The sequence below is a fragment of the Dendropsophus ebraccatus genome, chromosome 13 (assembly GCF_027789765.1).
Source record: "Dendropsophus ebraccatus isolate aDenEbr1 chromosome 13, aDenEbr1.pat, whole genome shotgun sequence".
NCBI classification, from domain to species: Eukaryota; Metazoa; Chordata; class Amphibia; order Anura; family Hylidae; genus Dendropsophus; species Dendropsophus ebraccatus.
The window spans coordinates 37,621,552-37,643,103 of record NC_091466.1 but is presented as its reverse complement, the minus strand read 5'-3'; the positions used below and the strand labels follow the sequence as shown (position 1 = coordinate 37,643,103).

At 42.8% G+C, this 21,552-nt stretch overlaps 1 protein-coding gene across 6 annotated transcripts in view; it reads right to left on the bottom strand.

The window, feature by feature from the left end:
- ARHGEF11 (Rho guanine nucleotide exchange factor 11) overlaps positions 1–21,552 on the bottom strand; it is a 630,876-nt gene that overhangs the window by 484,889 nt on the left and 124,435 nt on the right. For all 6 annotated transcript variants that reach the window (XM_069949394.1, XM_069949398.1, XM_069949396.1 and 3 more), the window contains 4 exons: positions 21,436–21,485; positions 21,110–21,167; positions 2,951–3,117; positions 2,591–2,662 (listed from right to left, as the gene is read on the bottom strand). In XM_069949394.1, the coding sequence (XP_069805495.1) occupies positions 2,591–2,662; positions 2,951–3,117; positions 21,110–21,167; positions 21,436–21,485 (347 nt within the window). The remainder of the gene's footprint in view (positions 1–2,590; positions 2,663–2,950; positions 3,118–21,109; positions 21,168–21,435; positions 21,486–21,552) is intronic.

Genomic DNA, 21,552 nt, shown 5'->3' with positions numbered 1-21,552 from the left:
CCCCAATTTTGGCACAATGTATGAAACCTGGTTTATAAGTTTGACATTGCACTGTTACTGGCTCATGAGTATGCTCTGTATGACTATGTTACTGGTCGATGTATCTATTATTTTTGGCAACCTATGCCACCCCCCCCCCCACCCAGTTCCTCTCCTTTCCCCCTTGCCCGTTCCCCCACCCCCTCCCCTACCCTATCCATTGTTGTCTAAAAATTCAATAAAAACATGTTACAAAAAAAAAGAGATAGGCCCGGCTTCCATAGAGAATGAATGGAGTCGGACTCATCTCAGCAGCACGCGCACATCTCCATTCATTCTCTATGGACGCCGGACCTATCTCCACAGCGCGCGCGCCGGCTTCTCACCAGGATATCTCCGTCCCGGGACCGACTCCGGGACTCGGTGGCATGAGGTCAGTATAAGGGGATCAAGCTGGGGGTCGGGAGCCTGTCACCCCGGCACGGGGGGTGACAGGTCTCCTTTAACTAAGGAGCTTTACACTATCACAGAGGGTTATTCCTAGTCTACTGTCCAATCAGATCCCCTCCTGTTAGCCATATATCAGTTCTAGTCTGCTGTTCATTCTGTTCACAGCCTATGAAAAAGCAATGTTGCAGAGCCAGCTGACCGTGACCTACATGCCCTAGTGCGGGACTTCTAGCCATATCCAGCTAGAGCACTGTGTGGAGCTGCGCTGAGGACAGGTCTCAATTATTTGGGCCCTTTCACACTGAGTAAACATGGCGTAATTCCGCGGAGCTCTCCGCCCTGAAAACCCTCAGTGTGCTGCTTTGAGCGGATGAGAGGACGCGCTCTTGTCCGCTGCCACCGCTCTCCGCTCAGAGAACTAACATGTTAGTTCTTTGAGCGGAGAGGAAGCGGACGAGCGCGCGCTCTCCCATTTGCTCAAAGCAGCACACTGAGCGCGGCAGGTTTTCGTAATTGCGCCGTGTTTACTCAGTGTGTACTGGCCCTTTACGCTGAGGGACTGTCTTCTTTACTTCTGCTACCTCTGAAGAAGTCTACAAGAGTAACTGAGGTACCAACGTCTGGGTCACTAGTTTATCTAAGTGCAACGGCAGAGTCTCTAATGCAACTTGCTACCGTGTCTCCAGGACAACTAGCTCTTCCACTAGGTGGACCTGTAATCCCTAATATCGTGTTACTCCATACCCACATATTAGTATAGTATAAGATGTTCTTTCCCATGGATTCAGGACTTGTCTGCAACAACCGCAGCTGAGCCACTGTGCCAAGTACGCCCAGAATTCCAATAATCCGCAGCATCCTAACTAAACCTCGCAAAACAACTAAAAGTATATTTGAACTAGTTACCTCTAAAGCGTTACAAGTAAAAGCTATTTCTGGTTTACTTTATCTGGGTCTCGGTTGCCCTTTACACTGTTACACGTCTTCACCTGTGTATGGTTCTCATCTCTACACTGCACAACAACGACTACATCTCTCAACTGTGTGCGGTGTTGCCGAGCCAGCGCTCAGGGTGGCCAGCTGATCGCACTGCTGGCTCACCGTGACAAGTGCCCGTGTGATGCTCCGTGCTCCCCAACATCTGCCCCTCTATGTTAGAGCTGCTCACGCGTGGCCCGCCGCAAGGCCTTATACTGAGAGATAGACCCCTTGCAGCTCAGGGATTAGAGATCTATGCAGGGGTGTAACTACAACTATAGCGGCCCACCACATCAGGAGGGCCCCATTGCCCACTCTTGCAATACACTGGGCCCGTTGAGCTGTCAACATTTGCAGAACCAGGTGGACAGCTTAGGGTCAGTCGGAAGGAGAGGGGGGCCCAATCAAAAGTTTGCTATGGGGCCCACCCATTTCTAGTTACGCCCCTGGATCTATGCAGTATTACAGTTTCACAATAGCGACTAGCCAGGAGAGAGAGAGACGGGTGTTTTGAGCTTTTCCTGTCACCTTGAATGGTTACAGACGAGTACCCCTGGCTGGGGGACTCTATTAATGTCCAGCTCTTGTCTCTTTAGTGCAAGAAATTAGAGCACCTTATATAGCAGAGACCTTTGTTAATAAGCACTTTACAATGTCAACCAGCCTGTTTTAACGTTAAACTGCCCTTTTCTCAGTTTGTTTATGTTATGTAATGTAATATATTAATATATTTTAGCAAAGACAGTAAAAGTTAAAATTTTAAAGCCACTTGAGAAAGAGGGGTTTATTATTTGGGGAGCAATCCTCAGATAGAATTAGGAAACATATTATAGACACTTGAGCCTCATTTGCATATCGATTTAAAGGCTTATATCTCACCAATAGAGAGAACTGTTAAAATAAAAAAGGTTTGCCCAGAATCACAGTGACTAGCTCTTTCTTGCCATTTTCTTATTTGTGTCCCTGTTTTCCTGCTGACAGGTCAAGTTCAAAGTGGCATTTCTGTCTTGCTTAAACATGGCTTCCTGGCCCCCTCCAACCTGTTTGTTGCAGCCCAAGGTGTCCGGGATGCCACAAAAAGCGGAAGGCAGGTTTACTTGTCATTAAGGAGAAATGTTAAAGCAGCTACATGTCATTACAAAATAATAAAAAGTGAACTCCAACTTCTAATGACTGACCATACCTGAAGCTCTGTCTCTTCTTGTTTCAGCATGTTATGTAGAATCTGAGTTGCATGTTTCTGAACCTCAGGATCCTGAGCAAACGGAAACAAGTGAGAAAAAATATTTTAATGGGTCGTCTAACTCAGGGTTCTTAATTGGATGGCACTTGCAGTGCCAGGGTTGTACCTTTGTGGTTCTGAAAAAGAAATTTGCATTGTAGATAGTAAAACATTTGTCTACTCAAACAGCATACTTTAGAAAAAAAAAAAAATACATATTATATATATACATACACACACACACACACACACACACACACACACACACACACACACACAGGAGGAAATTACATAGAACCTCCCAGGTCGCCCAGCCATTACCTGTAGTGGCTTTGGATCTGTGATGCGCTGGGGTGGTGGCAAGGGAGGAGGGGGTGGCACTGGTGAAGACAGATTCCTGATAGAGACCGGAGAGCTAAGATCACGTCCAGACATTGTTGAGGAGGGTGGAGGAGGACCAAGGAGGGTAAGTGCAACGTATGTTCCAGCTGGTTAAAAAAAAACAAAGACGCATTTATCCAAAATTGTGATAACCCAAAGCTCGTATAGACCTACGTGAATGAGCAGTGAGGTGATCCAAGATAAGTATTCCTAAAGGGAACCAGATCAAGCACTCAGAGAAGAAAATATGGTTAAAAAAAATCCTCATTTATTAGGACACCAAAAAGATCTTGGTAGAAAAAATATATTTGAAGTGAAAGTACCACTAGGTTAATTGCTTGGTGTTTTTCACATTAGACCGGCGAAGGGATGCCGGTGCTGCAGTCCTTTTTTTGAACCGCCACCCTGTTCACTGTGACACGGGAGTGGGCAGACCAGCCCCCAGTGCTTCGTGACCAGACAGTGCTCGGAAATAAACCGGGTGGCAGTTCAAAAAAGGACTGCGGCACCGACATCCCTGCGCCGGTCTGTTAATGTGAAAAACAAAGTCAATGTAGCTAGCGGTATATTTGCTCTAACATCAGGCACTTTGCTTCTGCTGCACCAGTTCTCTGGAATGAAATGCCCAAAATACAGAGCAATTATCTGTCAAGTCTTGCAGATATTGTCCCGTGCAGGGCCAGACTGGGACTGAAAATCAGCCCAATCAGCCCTGGCATTTCAAAGCACACAGGCTGTGTGGTGAAAGGGCTATGACACTATGTGAGTGCAGAATGGCTATGTAATATACTGTATAGCCACAGCAATGTGTATAGTCACAGCAATGCGCCCCCCCCCCCCCCCACACACACAGCCGCAAGCCTATTAAAAGTAAGGCGTGTGTGCAGAAAACCTGAAGCTTATAATAAAAAATGCACACACAATCCATCCCCACCATAAATTGCCCTGTTTAAGCACTACCTTCCATCTGTAGTAAGGACAGGACAGAAAGACTTTTTCTTCTATTATACATTTCCATACTCTCACCCAACCTGCCAAAATGACCTCAGTGATCTCATCGTCCCCTGTCAGAGTGGACCATTTATGGAAAAAATTTTAAGGGTCTATCTTGAAAAAAAGTATTCCGCAGAGCACTGTATAGCATGGATATAGATGACTTGTGTGTGTCACCCACTATGATGCAATTTAGTGTGCTGCTGTGACTCCTTTTTTACATCCTTAAGTCTGGCAGTACAAAAAGCATGGACTCGATTTATATACATACTATGCCAGGATGGTAACTGGATTTTTTGTTGTATTTTCTCCTGGAAAAAAACAGGTTCGAAATGTGTGTTGGAGAAGCTTGCAAACATCTGCATCACAGGTTTTGTTACCCCCTTTACATTCAACCTCCTTTTGGCTACAATTTAGGTCAATGGACTTTGTGCAATAGATTGAGACTGATTTAGCTGCTATTGTAGGGCCGGTGTAATGAATGATAATATATATACTTTTGTGCAATAGATTTTACTATCTTTGTGTCCTATCATGTATTTTACCTATCCTGTGTAGTGTTGATTCCCATGTTCATGGCTATAGAGCTTTTTAAAACTTTCTGGATTATGTACAGTATTTTTATGGAATTTATGAATAAAGATTATGTTTTTGACTTAAATGTGTCCCTAGTAATGGAGGAGTAGTTGTTCAGCCTAGGACAGGCTGTTTCTTTGGTAGACATAAGAGTGTATTTCTGGTGGAGAAAGCCACCTCTATAATGTCGGGTTCATCAGATCTCCAGCACCCTTGAAACCCTTTATGATGCCACAGCTGCAACCAACTCATACCTTGATCTTTCAAGAACTCTGGATGTCTAGCCAGTGGCATGTGCTGAGAGCAGGAAAGGAAGCCCAAAAAGTTTACGTATTACTTTCCAGGCAATTATTGTGTCTGTTCAAAGACCACATTCGAGAAGTGGAAGGAGTTATGTAGCCAGTCAATAATGTACCGAAAAATGTTCACTACATTGTATTCTCATACATTGGGAAAATTTACCCCACCTTCCGCTCTGCAAAGCATTAATTTGGTTAAAGATATTCTTGGATGTTTACCATTCCAAATAAACATGGAGAAAGCAATATGAAGTATTTTGGTATCTATGTGTTTAAATAGTAATGGCAAGGTTTGCAGAGGATATAGCAAGCAAGCAAAGCTGTTCATTTCTAATAAATAACAGTGTCTCAAGAGAGACAACGGAAGGGAGCTCCAGTTATGCAATTCCAAGGTTATCTTTTGTATTAAAGGTGCATAATAAAGGGAATATAAGGATGTAACTGCTGAGTGGTCTTCCCCAAAGGTAATAGTTTGCTTTTGGTGATGTTAATTTTGTAGCCCGAAAAGGCACCATACCACGATAGAAAGTTAACAGGCGAAGCAAGTATAATGTGTAATTGTTCATGAATATAAAGATGTCATTAGCAAACATTGCTAATTTCACTGGATGCTGGTGAACTCTTATACCCTTGTATAGGTGCTTTAGAGTGTCGGGCTAGAGGTTCTATGGCTAGGTCGAAAAGTAACGGGGATAATGGGTATCCCTCAGGCTCGGACTGGGCTATCGGGGAGCCGGGGAAATCCCCGGTGGGCCATGCCCAGGGACACAGGGCTGGAGACTGCAGCAATGTGGTCTTAACTTAAAGGACAACTCCCACGAAATTTTTTTTTAGCTTATTTAACACACATTACAAAGTTATATAACTTTGTAAGGTGGTTAAATACCCGGTCTGGCCCCCTTCCCCTACTTTCGGACCCCCGACCCCCCCGCCCGGAAGTTAAAGAATATATACATTACCTGTTACGATCGTCACGGTCCTCTTCTCCCGGGCGGCATCTGGTGACGACGACGTCAGAGCCGGGGGGCGGTCCAGGTCTTCTTCCTCCTCGGCGTCTTCATAGAGAGTGAATGGGACGGAGAAGGCTGCTGGTGCACATGCGCACCAGCAGCCTTTTCATTGGCTGGAGCGCATCACATGGCTTCCAGCTTCGTCAGCCCTGATTGGCTGAGGTTGCTGGAAGCCATGTGATGCGCTCCAGCCAATGAAAAGGCTGCCGGTGCGCAAGCGCACTGGCAGCCTTTTCCATCCCCAGGACCCGGAAATCAGAGACCTCGCTGGACGGCGGTGATGGTGAGGCGGACGGCGGGCGAATGGAGTGGCGATCGTCACCGGAGGGATGGTGAGTATGGTGTCTGTGTGTGTCTGTGTTTTTTTTTTGGGGGGGGGTCCCGTGGGAGTTGTCCTTTAAGCCCAGCCGGGGCCCCGTGCTCCTGGGGGGCCCACTCGGGGCCCCGTGCTCCTCAGGGGCCCACTCGGTTCCTTTTTAACTGGAAGTGATCGCAACAATTGTTTCCAGTTAAATGTAGTGTTCTGATTAACAGCGCGAGAAGCCATAGGCTTCCCGCGCTGTCAATCACTCTTGTCCAATATAAGATATGGGGGAGCTCACCAATAGTACCTGAGAAACAAGGGGTGCAGCTAAGTGTCCAAAAAAACAACCTTATAGAAATAAGCAAGAAAAAAGCTGGACACTATGATACAGCGCACACCACTAAGTCCAAGAAAAATGCAAATTTTATTGGGACAAACAAAAAACACACCACAACAAACAAGAATAAAATCAATTAACCCTTTGAGGACCAGGCCCAAAATAACCCAGTGGACCGCGCAAATTTTGATCTTAGTGTTTCCATTTTTCCCTCCTCCCCTTCTAAGAGCTCTAGCACTCTCAGTTTTCTATCTACAGGCCATGTAATGGCTTATTTGTTACAGGAATAGTTGTACTTTGTAATGGCGTCATTCATTTTACCATAACATGTATGAGAGAATCCCAAATATATTATTTATGAAGATATAAATTGGTGAAATCGCAAAAAAGAATGCAATATGGTAACGTTTGGGGGGTTCCTGTGTCTACGTAATGCACTATATGGTAAAAGCGACATGATACCATTACTCTATAGGTCAGCCCGAACACAACCATATGCAGGTTTACGCAAATTCTCTAATGTTATATATTTTTTTTAAATGAAATCCTTTTTTTTGGCAATTAATTATAAATAAAATGGGACTATTGTGACGCTTATAACGGTTTTATTATTTCATCTACGGGGCTGTATCGGGTGTCATTTTTTCCGCCATGATCTCTAGTTTTTATTAATACCATATTTGTGAAGATCGGACGTTTTGATCACTTTTTATTAATTTTTTTATATATATAATGTAACATAAAATCGGTAATCCGCGCACTTTTTTCCCTCTTTTCGTGTACGCCGTTTACCGTTCGCAATGACGCTTGTTATATTTTAATAGATCGGACAATTACGCACGCTACGGTATATTATATGTTTATCTATTTATTTATTTTTATATGTTTTATTTATATAATGGGAAAGGGGGGTGATTTCAACTTTTATTGGGGGAGGGGTTTTGGGGTAGTGTGTTAGTGTTTTTAACTTTTTTTTTTTTACACATTTGAAGTCCCTTTGGGGGACTTTTACATAGTTTAGTTTGATTTCTACACTGATGAATGCTATGCCATAGGCATAGCATTGATCAGTGTTATCGGCGATCTGCTCATTGAGCCTGCCTGTGCAGGCTTAGTGTAGCAGATCGCCGATCGGACCGCACGGAGGCAGGTGAGAGACCTCCGGCAGTCCGTTTTACCGATCGGGACCCCCGCAGTCACACTGCGGGGGTCCCGATCGGTAAGTGACAGGGGACTCCCCCTGTCACTTACACTTAAAGACTCTTAAGACACTTAAGGAGTTAATGACACGCGGCAGCGCGATCGCTGCAGCGTGTCATTACCGGTGAGGTCCCGGCTGCTCACTGCAGCCGGCCCCCACCTGCTATGCAGCGCGCTCCGCTCCGGAGTAATTAAGTCATTAATGAGTAATTAAGTCATTGTAAACACCAATATGAACCTCTAACATAACAAGAAGTGCCAAACCATATATGCAGCATTAGGTAAGTTACATGGGAGCAGATACCCTGGTGCAGACCCAACGCGTATCATCACACACAGTGACTTCGTCAGGGGTGGAGCTCAGGATGAAATGGTGTCTTTATATATCTAAGATAAATAACATTATGCATAACACATGATTATCAACATGATTATTAACTTGTGCCATTACCTGTGAGACCCTCCCCACGCTCTAAGGGTCTCACAGGTAATTGCAAAAGTTGATAATCATGTGTTATGCATAATGTAATTTATCTTAGATATATAAAGACACCATTTCATCCTAAGCTCCACCCCTGACGAAGTCACTGTGTGTGACGATACGCTTTGGGTCTGCACCAGGGTATCTGCTCCCATGTAACTTACCTAATGCTGCATACAGTATATGGTTTGGCACTTCTTGTTATGTTAGAGGTTCATATTGGTGTTTACAATGACTTAATTACTCATTTGCACGTTTGCACTGTAGCACTTTGGATTCTTTATATTGTGTACTATTTTTTCATACATAGACTCTTTTTTGTACTCTGCCAGCCACTTTACTTGTATGCACTTTACAGTTTATATTTGATCATGTGGAGCACCAGTTACATGCTTGATTCCCTGGTAGTAGGAAAGTATGGAAAGTATATTGTCCTCCTGCTTAGTTTCTATATACCTATGTGGTTTTTTAATTGATTTTATTCTTGTTTGTTGTGGTGTGTTTTTTGTTTGTCCCAATAAAATTTGCATTTTTCTTGGACTTAGTGGTGTGCGCTGTATCATAGTGTCCAGCTTTTTTCTTGCTTATTTCTATAAGGTCAATCACTCTTGCGTGACCGCAAGCAGCGTTTTGCTTGCGATCACAAGAGTGTCCCCCCACCCTGCCGGACGAGCAGCTCTGTTTAGTCCCGGCCAGCGCGCATCACTGACCTCAGTGTGCGCCGCGGCAGCTGGTACTTCCGGTATGCGAGCCCTGAACCGGAAGTCCTAGCCGCCGCGTCACACACTGAGGTCAGTGATGAAGCTGCCGGGACTCCACAGCAGAGCTGTGGGGGCAACATAAGGGCGCTATATGGGGAGAGGGGATGGACAACATAAGGGGGCTATATGGGGAGAGGGGGTGGACAACATAAGGGGGCTATATGGGGAGAGGCGTGGACAACATAAGGGGGCTATATGGGGAGGGGGGGAAGCTGGACAACATAAGGGGGCTATATGGGGAGAGGGGTCGACAACATAAGTGCGCTATATGGGGAGGGGGGGGAAGCTGGACAACATAAGGGGGCTATATGGGGAGAGGGGGTGGACAACATAAGGAGGCTATATGGGGAGAGGGGTGGACAACATAAGGGGGCTATATGGGGAGAGGGGTGGACAACATAAGGGGGCTATATGGGGAGGGGGGGAAGCTGGACAACATAAGGGGGCTATATGGGGAGAGGGGGTGGACAACATAAGGAGGCTATATGGGGAGGGGGGAAGCTGGACAACATAAGGGGGCTATATGGGGAGGGGGGAAGCTGGACAACATAAGGGGGCTATATGGGGAGAGGGGGTGGACAACATAAAGGGGGCTATATGGGGAGAGGGGGTGGACAACATAAGGGGGCTATATGGGGAGAGGGGTGGACAACATAAGGGGGCTATATGGGGAGGGGGGGAAGCTGGACAACATAAGGGGGCTATATGAGGAGAGGGGGTGGACAACATAAGGAGGCTATATGGGGAGGGGGGAAGCTGGACAACATAAGGGGGCTATATGGGGAGGGGGGGAAGCTGGACAACATAAGGGGGCTATATGGGGAGAGGGGGTGGACAACATAAAGGGGGCTATGTGGGGAGAGGGGGTGGACAACATAAACGGGGCTATATGAGGAGAGGGGTGGACAACATAAGGGGGCTATATGGGGAGAGGGGTGGACAACATAAGAGGGCTATATGGGGAGGGGGGGAGGCTGGACAACATAAGGGTGCTATATGGGGAGAGGGGTGGACAACATAAGGGGGCTATATGGGGAGAGGGGTGGACAACATAAGGGGGCTATATGGGGAGGGGGGAAGCTGGACGACATAAGGGGGCTATATGGGGAGAGGGGGTGGACAACATAAGGAGGCTATATAGGGGATGGACAACACCGAGGGTCATCTATAAGGGAAGCAGAGGGGAGCAATCTATAAAGTGTTTACACAGAGCAGGCATATACTATAAGGGATATATTATATATATATATATATATATACACACATACACACGTATATACTACAAAAAGTCAAGGCTACCCATTGAATGAGGGTGTAAAGGGGCTGATATACATGTGCAGTGTGTAAAGAGATGAGGATGGTGCCAGAGTGAGGAGTCTAATATGTTTCTCAGGCAGATTCGGTGGATTCGTGGCTCGGAGAAGTTCTCATAATGGCCCAGGGCAGAAGAAGAAGAAAATGAAAAGGGAAGAACTCCGATCAGAGAAGACGTCCCCTGTGAGTCACTTGATATATTTGCACTGTAATGTATATGGTGTACAGAGCCTGTGTAGAGCTGCGTCCACCTCTATATGACAGAATGAGGTGATAGTGATCTGTGCACAGTGAATATTATTCAGTATCAGCGGTGGTGTTAAGTCAGTATGTGGTGGTAGTCAGTATCAGTGATGGTGTTAGTCAGTATGTGGTGCTGTTATTCAGTAGCAGTGGTGGTTTTGATCAGTATGTGGTGGTATTAATCAGTAGTAGCAGTGGTGTTATTCATTTGCAGCGGTGGTGTTAGTCAGTATGGTGTGGTGTTAGTCAGTATCAGCAGTGGTGTTAGTATGTGGTGGTGTTATCCATTAGCAGCAGTGGTGTTAGTCAGTATGTGGTGGTATTAGAAAGTATCAGCAGTGGTGTTAGTCAATATGTGGTGGTGTTATTCAGTAGCAGCGGTGGTGTTAGTCAGTATGGCGTGGTGGTATTATTTGTTACTTATCTGGTACTGTGTTTTATTGGATTTAGTAAACTAGTCAGTAACAATATGGTGGTGATGTTTGTGGTGTGGCGGTAATATTTCCCCCCTTGTGTACTGGTATTATTGGTCATAGTACACAGGATCTGGTTAGTAACAGTATGGCGGTAATATGTATGGTGATAATATTTCCCTACTATATACTGGTATTATTGGTAATATCAGTCTTGGTATACTGTATTTGGTCAGCAATAGTATGGCGGTAATATGTGTGGGGATATTTGCTCTTTATTTTTTTTTTTATTTAAGTTTTTATTGCATTTTAACAATTTTTAACAACAGTAGGCCTATACGGGGCCCATATAGTAAACAAATTTAATAAACAAACAGTAATATCTTTGCATAATTTACAGCCAATAATAAACATTTGGTGGACTTAATATCACTCTAAATAAGAAGTATATAAAAGAAGCAATCAGTTAACTTGCAAAGGTTGAAAGAGTCCAACGTTTCCAAAGCTTTATCTTTTTTATGTTATGTATGGACACAGGGGATAAAAAGGTTTCGTGTGAATATTGAGAGTTTACTCTATTAATAACCTCCAAGATTGTGGGAGGATCAGGGGACTTCCATTTATGTGCCAATGATAATCTGGCTGCAATTAAGATATGGTGTATGATTGTTCTGGTATGGGTAGGAAATGTGGATAGATTAATATCTAATACGGCAAGTGCTGGATCATTTCTATGCGTGAGGGGGGAGATTTTTGATATCAAGTCAAAGACTTTATTCCAGTATTGTTTTATTTTAGGACATGACCACCACATATGAAATTGGTTGGCAGTTTGATTGCAACCTCTCCAGCATAATTTAGAGTGATTGGGAACAATATGAGATAATCTTGCTGGTGTAAGGTACCACCTTAGGTGGATTTTACGCATAAGTTCTATGTGATTTATGCAATTGGTGTTTTGAGAGACATCCATTGTTCGCATGTAAAGGAAGTGCCCATTTCCTCTTCCCATTTCTGCATATAAGGTACCCTTTTGTAAGATTCTATATCTGTGTTATGTTAGTAAATCATAGAAATGTGTATAGCCTTTACAAAAACCACTCCATTTAAAGAAGAATTTGTGAACATTTGTCAGTTTTTTGGGTTTTGGGGACCATTTATGTTTGTTAATAAACTGTATTATCTTTTTATAGTGTGTTAGTAAAATTGAATTATGGGAGATGGAAGGTGGTAGGTCAGATAAGGATATGGCTTGATTAGGATTATTGAAATCTGCTAATGAGCGGTATCCTGCTACAAGCCAGATGTCTAGTTGTAAGTATGGTATGACTAATTTTAATAATTTTAGTGGAATGTCTTCTTTTGTTATATATATCCATTGTTTTTTTATCATAAATTTATTCCATAGTGCTAGTGAATCAGACATAGATTTTAAGGGGATTTCAGGAGAAGGGATTTTAAAAAAATGTAGTAACATAAGAATTTTCATATTGTGTTCTGATACTATATTATCTTCCATGTTTGACCATCTGTGTACATTTGGAGAGTTCCAACATGTAGCAAGTTGGTCCAATATTGCTGCTGTATTGCAGGCTGAGAGGTTTGGAACTGCCATTCCTCCATTTCTTAGTTTTTTGTATAGTAATTGTTTTGCTACTCTAGCTCTTTTTCCTCCCCATATGAATTTTAGTATTGTGGATTGTATTTTATTTACTAATGTTTGTGGTATTAGGTAGGGAATCGTTCTGCATAAATACAGAAATTTAGGGAGTAGTAGCATTTTTACTATGTTTATTTTTGCAATCCAAGATAATGGAAAATTGGATAGTCTGGCACATTCTTTTTGTAGATAGGAAATAAGATCATTATAATTTAGGTTTAATGTTGTTATTGGGGAAGGGGTTAATTGGATACCTAGGTATTTGATTCCAGTTGGCGCCCAGGTAAAGTTATATTTAAGGATTTTGGAACGCATTGATGTAGGTATGTTAAGTGGTAGGATAGATGATTTGCTTACGTTTAATTTATAGTACGAGATATTAGAGAAATCTTGTATTATTTCCATAATTAAGTTTAATGAAGTGATAGGAGATTGGCATATGAGTAAAACATCATCGGCATAAAGACCAATTTTATGTTCTTGTTTATTAATCTTTATTCCTTTTATTTTGGGTGAGATTCTAATTAGTTCTGCTAATGGTTCCATACATAAGGTGAAGATAAGGGGAGAAAGGGGGCATCCCTGACGGGTTCCGTTTGAAATATTGAATGATTGAGATAAGAAACCTGAAGCAAAGACTTTGGCGGAGGGAAAAGTGAATAAGGATAAAATTGCATCTTTTATTAAAGCACAGAAACAGAATTTTTCTAGAGTTCTTTCTAAGTATGTCCAATTTACTCTATCGAATGCTTTTTCAGCATCGAGAGATAATAGAACTGTTGGTGTTTTAGATTTAAGAGCTAGTTCGATAAGGTCTAAAAAACGTCTAGTGCCATCTCTGGATTGTCGTCCCTGGACGAAGCCAACCTGGTCTTGTGCTATAAGAGATGGAAGTACTAAGTTTAATCTAGAGGCTAGTATTTTTGCATAGAATTTAATATCTGAATTTAGTAGTGAAATTGGGCGAAAATTGGTTGTTTGGTCTAATGACTTCCCTGGTTTCGGTAAAGTGGTTATTATAGCTTGTAACATTTCTGGGGGAGGGGATTTATTAGAAATAATATGGTTGAAGGTTTGTGTGAGTATAGGCGAGAGTTGTGATATGAAGAACTTATAATATTCATTGGATAAACCATCAGGTCCAGGGGATTTATTTATTTTAGATGAGTGAATTGCATTTCTGACCTCAGTTTCTGTTAATGGGGAATTTAAAGATATGATCTGAGATTGGATGAGAGAAGGTAGTTTTATTTTTTGAAAAAAGGCTTCTATTTCTGCTTTATTAGGAACATGGGTAGAAGGGTTTTTATTTAGGTTATATAAATTTTCATAGTATTTGGCGAATTCATTGGATATTTGTTGGGGGTCGAATTTTTTTTTTATTAGCCAGTGTTTTAATATAGGGGATCTTATGCTTTGCTTGTTTAATTTTTACTCTTCTTGCCAAAGTTTTACTAGCTTTATCTCCACTTATGTAAAAATTCCAGTTTAGACTTTTTAGTGTTCGTTCATATTGGTAAAGCAGTGCTGTCTGTAGTGAGTTTTTACACTCAGACTTGTTTTATTAGAGTTGGTGAAGGAGAAGTTTTCAGTTGTTCTTCTAATTTGCGGAGTGAGGATAGAATGGAATTTATTTCTTTATCTTTTTCTTTCTTAGCTCTAGCATTAAGTTGTATAAAGATTCCCCTGACAAACGCTTTATGAGCGCACCATAGGGTTTCAGGTGAGGTTACTGAGTGGGTATTAAACTGGAAATATTCTGATAAATGCTCAGATATGTATTTTACATTTTGTGGTGATTTGAGTAGGAAAGTGTTTAACCTCCAGGGGGATGTATGTTTGAGAGTAAAGCGATCTGTAATATCTAAACTAATTGGGGCATGGTCAGACCATGTGATTAATCCTATTTTGGCCTCTGGTATATTGTGTAAAAGGGGAGTATCTACCAGAAAGAAATCTATTCTAGAATGAACAGTGTGGGGATGGGAAAAGAATGAGTAATCTCTGTCATTAGGGTGTAGATATCTCCAGATGTCATGTAAGTTTTCTTCTAGAAGCAAGGATTGAAGATCGGGATGGTAGTGTGGTGGGGGAAGAGAGCGATCTGTTAATTTATTAATTACTATATTAAAATCACCACATATTAAACTTCCTTTTTGTATAGATTTTGCTTTGTAATTGGGGCATGGTCAGACCATGTGATTAATCCTATTTTGGCCTCTGGTATATTGTGTAAAAGGGGAGTATCTACCAGAAAGAAATCTATTCTAGAATGAACAGTGTGGGGATGGGAAAAGAATGAGTAATCTCTGTCATTAGGGTGTAGATATCTCCAGATGTCATGTAAGTTTTCTTCTAGAAGCAAGGATTGAAGATCGGGATGGTAGTGTGGTGGGGGAAGAGAGCGATCTGTTAATTTATTAATTACTATATTAAAATCACCACATATTAAACTTCCTTTTTGTATAGATTTTGCTTTTTGTATGTTTTTTTTGATAAATGGGATTTGCCTCTTATTGGGAGCATAAATTGTGACAAGGGTGTATGGTACGGAGTTAATTTCATAGATAAGTATAATAAACCTTCCTTGTGTGTCAGAGATGTGATCTATTTCTTTGAATGCCACAGTATCCCTGATTGCTATAGCAACCCCTGCTTTTTTTTTAACGTTATTTGAATAGATAATTTGAGGAAATTTAATATGTTTTAAACGAAAATTGTCTTCGCTGCATAGATGCGTCTCCTGTAAGAAGAGAATATCACAGTTAGATGAGATAGCCTCTTTCCATGTTAATGATCTTTTAAAAGGAGAGTTAAGTCCACAAACATTTAAACTTAAGAGTCTAACTCCCACAATAGGTCTGGGATAAGAGGGGTGTGAGCAGTGTTGTTAACGACAAACGTATCATAGTATCGAGAAAACATATTGGCTGTATATGCAATAAAACAGAATATAACAGAAAGAACATTTCTTAAAACAAAGAAATAACAAAACTTAAGAACTTCCCTCTTTCAGGGAAACTAGGGGGGTAATGTCCTAGCCAGAAATTAAAGGAGGGACGGATCCATTAAGGGTGCATATTGAGGAGATTAAAGTAGGTTTAAGTTTGTCATAATATTTGAAGGATTAGTCATTTTCAGACCTGTTTCTGGTGGATTTGTTAGACCATAGAGGCGTAATAAGAGCCCGGCGTGGATTTTCTTTCCGTGGAGGGGTCTGTAGTGGAAGAGGAAGTAGGTTCCATGCATGTAGCAGGTCTCTCAAGGCTTCAGGGGTAAGACAGATGTGTTGAGTTCCATTTTTAGTAATGATCACTTTGACTGGGAAACCCCAACGGTATAGAAGATTATTGTCTCTCAAAATTTTTGTGTATTGCGCAAATTCTTTTCTGCGGAGCATTGTTGTTGCTGATAGGTCTGGGTAGATTGCTAAATCTTTAAATCTTTCCGGGAGAGTTGGTGCTGATTTTAGAACTTTGAGGAATTCATCTTTAATATGGTAGAAATGTATGCAAGCAATTGTATCTCTTGGGAGATGTTGGGCTAGATGTCTTGGTTTGGGAAGCCTGTGAATTCTGTCAATGGTGAGATCTAAAGTAGTATGATTTGGAAGTAGTATAGCCAGTAAATCTGTAAGATAGGGTGCTAATTGTTCCGGAGTAAAATTTCAGGTATCCCACGTATTCTTACATTGTTTCTTCTGGACCTGTCTTCCAGGTCCAACACTTTATTGGAGAGTCTTTGTACTTCTTCTAGGGCTGAATTAGCGTCAATTAGAAGGTTATGTGACTTCGCAAAGTCTGCCATTTTATTTTCAACATGCTCTGTTCTGGATGTTATGGATCTTATATCTTCACGGAGATCTCCTACTGCTTGTCTGAGGTCAGATTGAATAGTGTCTCTAAACGAGTTGAAGAGTTTTTTTAGAGTATCTTCCGTAATTGGGTTAGGTTCATTCGTTTCTCTAGATTCCACATCTAATGAGTCAGCTCTGGAGGATGGAGAGTGAGAGATTGATCTACGATGAGAGTGACCACGGCTCTCATATGACTGGGAAGCTGGGGAATTGAAGATCTCTGTTAATTTAGCTGGTTTTGTTTTAGTGTTCTTTTTTGTGGTGCCGCCCATGATGACAGAATGAGCCAGATGTTTTGAAGAGAGGAAGAAGAAAGATTGAAACAGGTCTTGGGTAATTAGAGTTGGTTTACTTTTAGTTGGTTTAGTTTAGCCGTTTTTTTTTTTTTTTTTTGTCTCCTCAATATGTGTGACAATTACATTTTTAGAAATGTCTTTATATAGCTTGAGGCTGTAATACCAAGATTCGTCAGTAGATGGTGCTGTTGTATTAGAAATTACATTTCTCAGTTTGTAAAAGGAAATGAAATAGTTCAGATGTAACAGGGATTTTTAATGCTTATAATGATTCTAGATTAGATTTGAGGTAGTTGGTAATAGATTGTTGTGGTATTTTTTCCTTTTTTCTACTTTTCTTTTTTACTTTTTATGTATGAAATTCAGGCTTGCCCAATTACCTTGATGGTGTGTATGTATATATATATATATATATATATATATATATATATATATATATATATATATGTATTTGGGTGGGGGACTTGTCATTCACCACCTTCTTCAGATGAAGAACGCCTCCACTGGGGGTTTGTGTCTCTGGGGTGTTCAGGTCGGGATTGCATCCACCCGGAGTCTGAGAAACCACACTTCCGGTTATCGGTTGCCAGGAGAGTCCGCGGATCCAGTGGGCGTACAGGCCGCAATGTGTGTCGTTACCTCCGGTCCACCACCACAGCAGCTGCCGGTCAGAGGAGGTGGTCGCTTGCGTTCCGGACGTCTGTGGGCGGTAACGGTTATTTCGGGTACGGGGATCCGGTTATTTTCTATGTACCCTATAGGACCGGGGCCGGCAGGAAAGTCCGCGGCTTTGGCCCACAGAGGCCGCGGTCCCGGACAGAGGCACCTGTCACTGGGTCAGCCGCCAGACCACGGACCCGCAGGCTGGACAGCCGCGGCGGCGCTGGGTGTGCACCTCTGTTTCGTCCGGAGCCTCATGGAAAGAGCGCGGTCTTGGCAGGCGTCTAGGCCCCGCCGGAGAACTCAGCCAGTCAGCCTCTCCGAACGAGCCCTGCAAGGTTCGGGTGTCAGCAGGTGGGTTCCCAGCTTATTTGGGGTGATGTGACTGGATCAAGGCCGCCAAAACCTGTCCAAAACCTGCTTAGGGAGCGGAGCAGTTGAGAAACATGTCCGTCTCCTTCCCCTGCCTGGCCACGCCCCCGATATTTGCTCTTTATATACTGGTGTTATTGGTGGCTGTATGACCTATGTATCTAAGTATACAGTGTTATGCAAAGAAAATTGTCCTATAGCTCAATTACACCGGCCAATTATCAGTAACAAGCGATCCTAGGAAGCCCCATGTAAAAGTGCCAGAGATCAGCTGACAAGCAAACGCCCCATAGTCGGCTGATTTGATCTTTTGTGCATCTGTAAAAATCATTGCTGTCGGCCGCACATCTGTGTATTCCTGCCCTGCTCATTAGCAGTCGTTTGCAGCCCCATATCACGCTGTGTTACTCGACCCTTATTAAAGGGGTAGTGCGTTGTAAAGCATTTATTCACTAAATAACACACATGTAATGTGTGTTATTTAGTGAATAAATGCTTTACACCGCACTACCCCTTTAATGTTACCATAGATAAGTATGGTGGCTGAAGGGTGGGCCCCAAGAATGATTTTCCCTGGTGGGCCCAAGGCACTCCAGTCCGACACTGGTATCCCTGATGGGTGAAGACAAAATTCCAGGGGTAAATATACAGGCAGTGAGATCCTGATAAAGTCCCGACAAGAATACCCTGAAATTGCCTATTATTCCAAAATCATCGAGCGTCGACCCCAGCTTGCTTAAAGGACAACTCCCAAGGGACCCGAAAAAAAAAAACCACAGACACCATACTCCGAAAGTGGGGGAAGGGGGCCAGACCCTACAAAATTATATAACTTTGTAATGTGTGTTAAATAAGCCAAAAAAAAATAAAAAATTTAGTGCGAGTTGTCCTTTAAGGGATGCTCATGCTACCATTACACCTTGTGCTCCATTTCAATGGGTAGAGAGATCACTTATTGTGTAGTGATGACTGAAGTGTTTAACAATACCTGCGGTGTGTCTGCAGTCCTTACTTCCTTGCATTCTACCTCTGTGTCCAGCTATCATTTGCAGGTCATGGGGTCAATGAAGTCAGGGGTGTGTAGCAGACAGTATGATATAGCGCCACTCCATAAAACATGCCGTCCTTCTACACAGTTGCCGCCCTGAGCAATAAACTCATTTTGCCTCATGGCAGAAACAGCCCTGATAATTACACAGTAAACTGGGCCAGAAGCAGTCTCTCTCTGTAAACCATGTAGCAGTGGTGACCTGTAAATGCAGCTTATGTGCTATTCACATTTAGAGGCCGAGCTGCGTTACAGGTCCCCACCACTACACAGTGTATGAAGACAAACTACTTCTGGTCCCTTCAAGGTGTAGCTCAGGCACTGAACAGCTGATCAGTGACCAATTAGCTATCTTGTCGATAGCTCGTCGGTTTATATTGGCCAAAAAAACACCTTTAAGAAAGTGCGGCTGACTTGGCAGACTCACAGAGGACGTCTTCTTTGATCAGAGTTTCTCACTTTATCTTTTCTTCTCCATCCAGCCCGACCATCATGAGGACTTCTCCCAGCCAGTAGATAATTCTACCCCCCACCCCCCAACAATGTGTAGTCCCATATAGTAGAGGGTGCAGTCCTCTGAGTAGATGCCGTGACCCATGTAGTTCCCTATAGTAGATAAGCCCCCATGCAGTCCCAAATAGAAGATAACCCCCATGCCGTCCCCCATAGCAGATAAGCCCCCAATGCAGTCCACTAGGTAAGCCCAAGTCCGCCCCCTACACTATCCTCACCCGAGCGAATATATTATCTTAAGCCACCCAGATCCCCCCCCCCCTTCCTTCAGTTCCCAGATGAAAACTTAAAAAAAAACAAAAAAACAACAAAAACAACTCACCTGTCACATGCTCCCCTGAAGCTACTGCAGGTCTTCAGGCATGCTCTCTCCTCTCTTCCACCACAGGAAGCATGTGTCAGAGACCAATGAACATTATCATACAGACACATTTCAAACCTTAAAGAGGAACCCTGCGCTGGAGGCCTTTTTTTAGCTATGGCCTGGGAGGAGGTGGATGAAAGCAATGACATCCACTTACCTCCCCACTCTCCACTTACCTTCCAGTGCCGGGTCCCACATCACACTGCTCTGGTCTGCGGTACGTGGCCTCTTTTTGGTGTGTGACGCAGCTTAAAAATTTGCCGCTGAATGGCTGAGCAGGCCAAGGCCGGATCCCCTTTAAGGTATTTGTCAAGGCTAGCCAGCAGTCATTCAGCGGCAGAGGCGGGATCCTCCTTTAAGGGCTTTGACAAGACTAGCCAGCAGTTGAACCATATTTCCTTCTCTTAAGTGCTAGATCTCAGCCACCTGGATACTGACCTTGGATTGACACCTGCAGCCCACTGGCAAGTTTCTTTCCATGCACCAAGTTTTAAGTGGTTTTCAGGGACTGTAGAGCGTAAGCAGGTGGGGTATGCTATTCAACATTTTAGTAATTTTACATTTACAGTCAGGAGACACCTTCCAACCAATAAAACATCTCCCCAAAGATTTATAGGAAGCAGTTCAGTCAGGGCCATTGCACATATTTACATATTGCTTTTAAGGCATTTTGCAAAGACCCTAAGGGTACAAACCCACACACCGAACACGCAACAAATACGCAGCAGTTTGATGGTGAAGATTTGATGCTGTGTTCAGTTATTTAGATCTAATCTGCTGCGTATTTGCTGCGTATCGCAGCAGTAAATACGCTGTGTATATGGTGTGTGGGTTTATACCCTAAAAGGGCCCTATTACACAAAGCAGTTACCTGCCGAATGAGGATGAATCAGGCAGATATCGCTCTGCGTAATAAAGACAATGATCACCTGAGGTGCGAGAAAACATTCACTAGTGAAGTTTTAAAATCATGACGGCAGGTGAAAGAGGTTCTCCAGTATTCAAAAATGAATAAAGAAGCTATGCTTACCGCTCCACAATCCTTCATTGCCCTTCTGCCTTTTCACTGTGTTCCCCGCTGCCGACTATAATTTTCAACCTCTCTCTACAATGACAACCCACTCACCTGATACAGATGGAACAGTGCCGTGGACAGTGAATGGCTAAGCAGGCTGTCATTGCAGAGATAGACCTGGAAGTCAGCTGGGAACGCAGAAACAAGCCTGGACTACACTGGAGGAGTAAAGAGAGGTAAGCATAGCTTATTATTTTCTATATACACTTGAATACCCCTTTTAAAGCAGTATGGCCCTAATGGAATGATGTCTGTGGATCATACGTATTATGTCTAAACTCATCTGAGGGTCAAAGATTTAAGATTCATAGAGTAAAAACTCACACTTGATGAGCTTCACCACCTCGATGTGAGAACTGTTGGCAACCAACGTGCCATTCACCTGGAAAAAAATAAAGAATAACTGAAATGCAAAACAATATAGTTTGCAGATTTTTTTTTTATACAGACTTAGCTATACAAGCTCATCAGAAGAGCATCACATATAATTGGCTGAGATACACTGACTGAGGTGACTATTTGAGGCTGTAGACAAACAGGTAGGGCATACAGTATTTCAAGACAAGACAAAAGATATCAAATCAGCAGCGCTTCCTCACTATAGGGGTAGTAGTACTGTACAATGCTTCAAATATAGATTTGAGACTTACCTTCACAATGCGATCACCTTCCTGAACTCCTGCCCGCATGGCTGCACCACCTGAAATATGAGAAATGAACTTCAGAATTTTTAATGCTTCTACCTGTCTTGAAAAATCTGTCAGGAT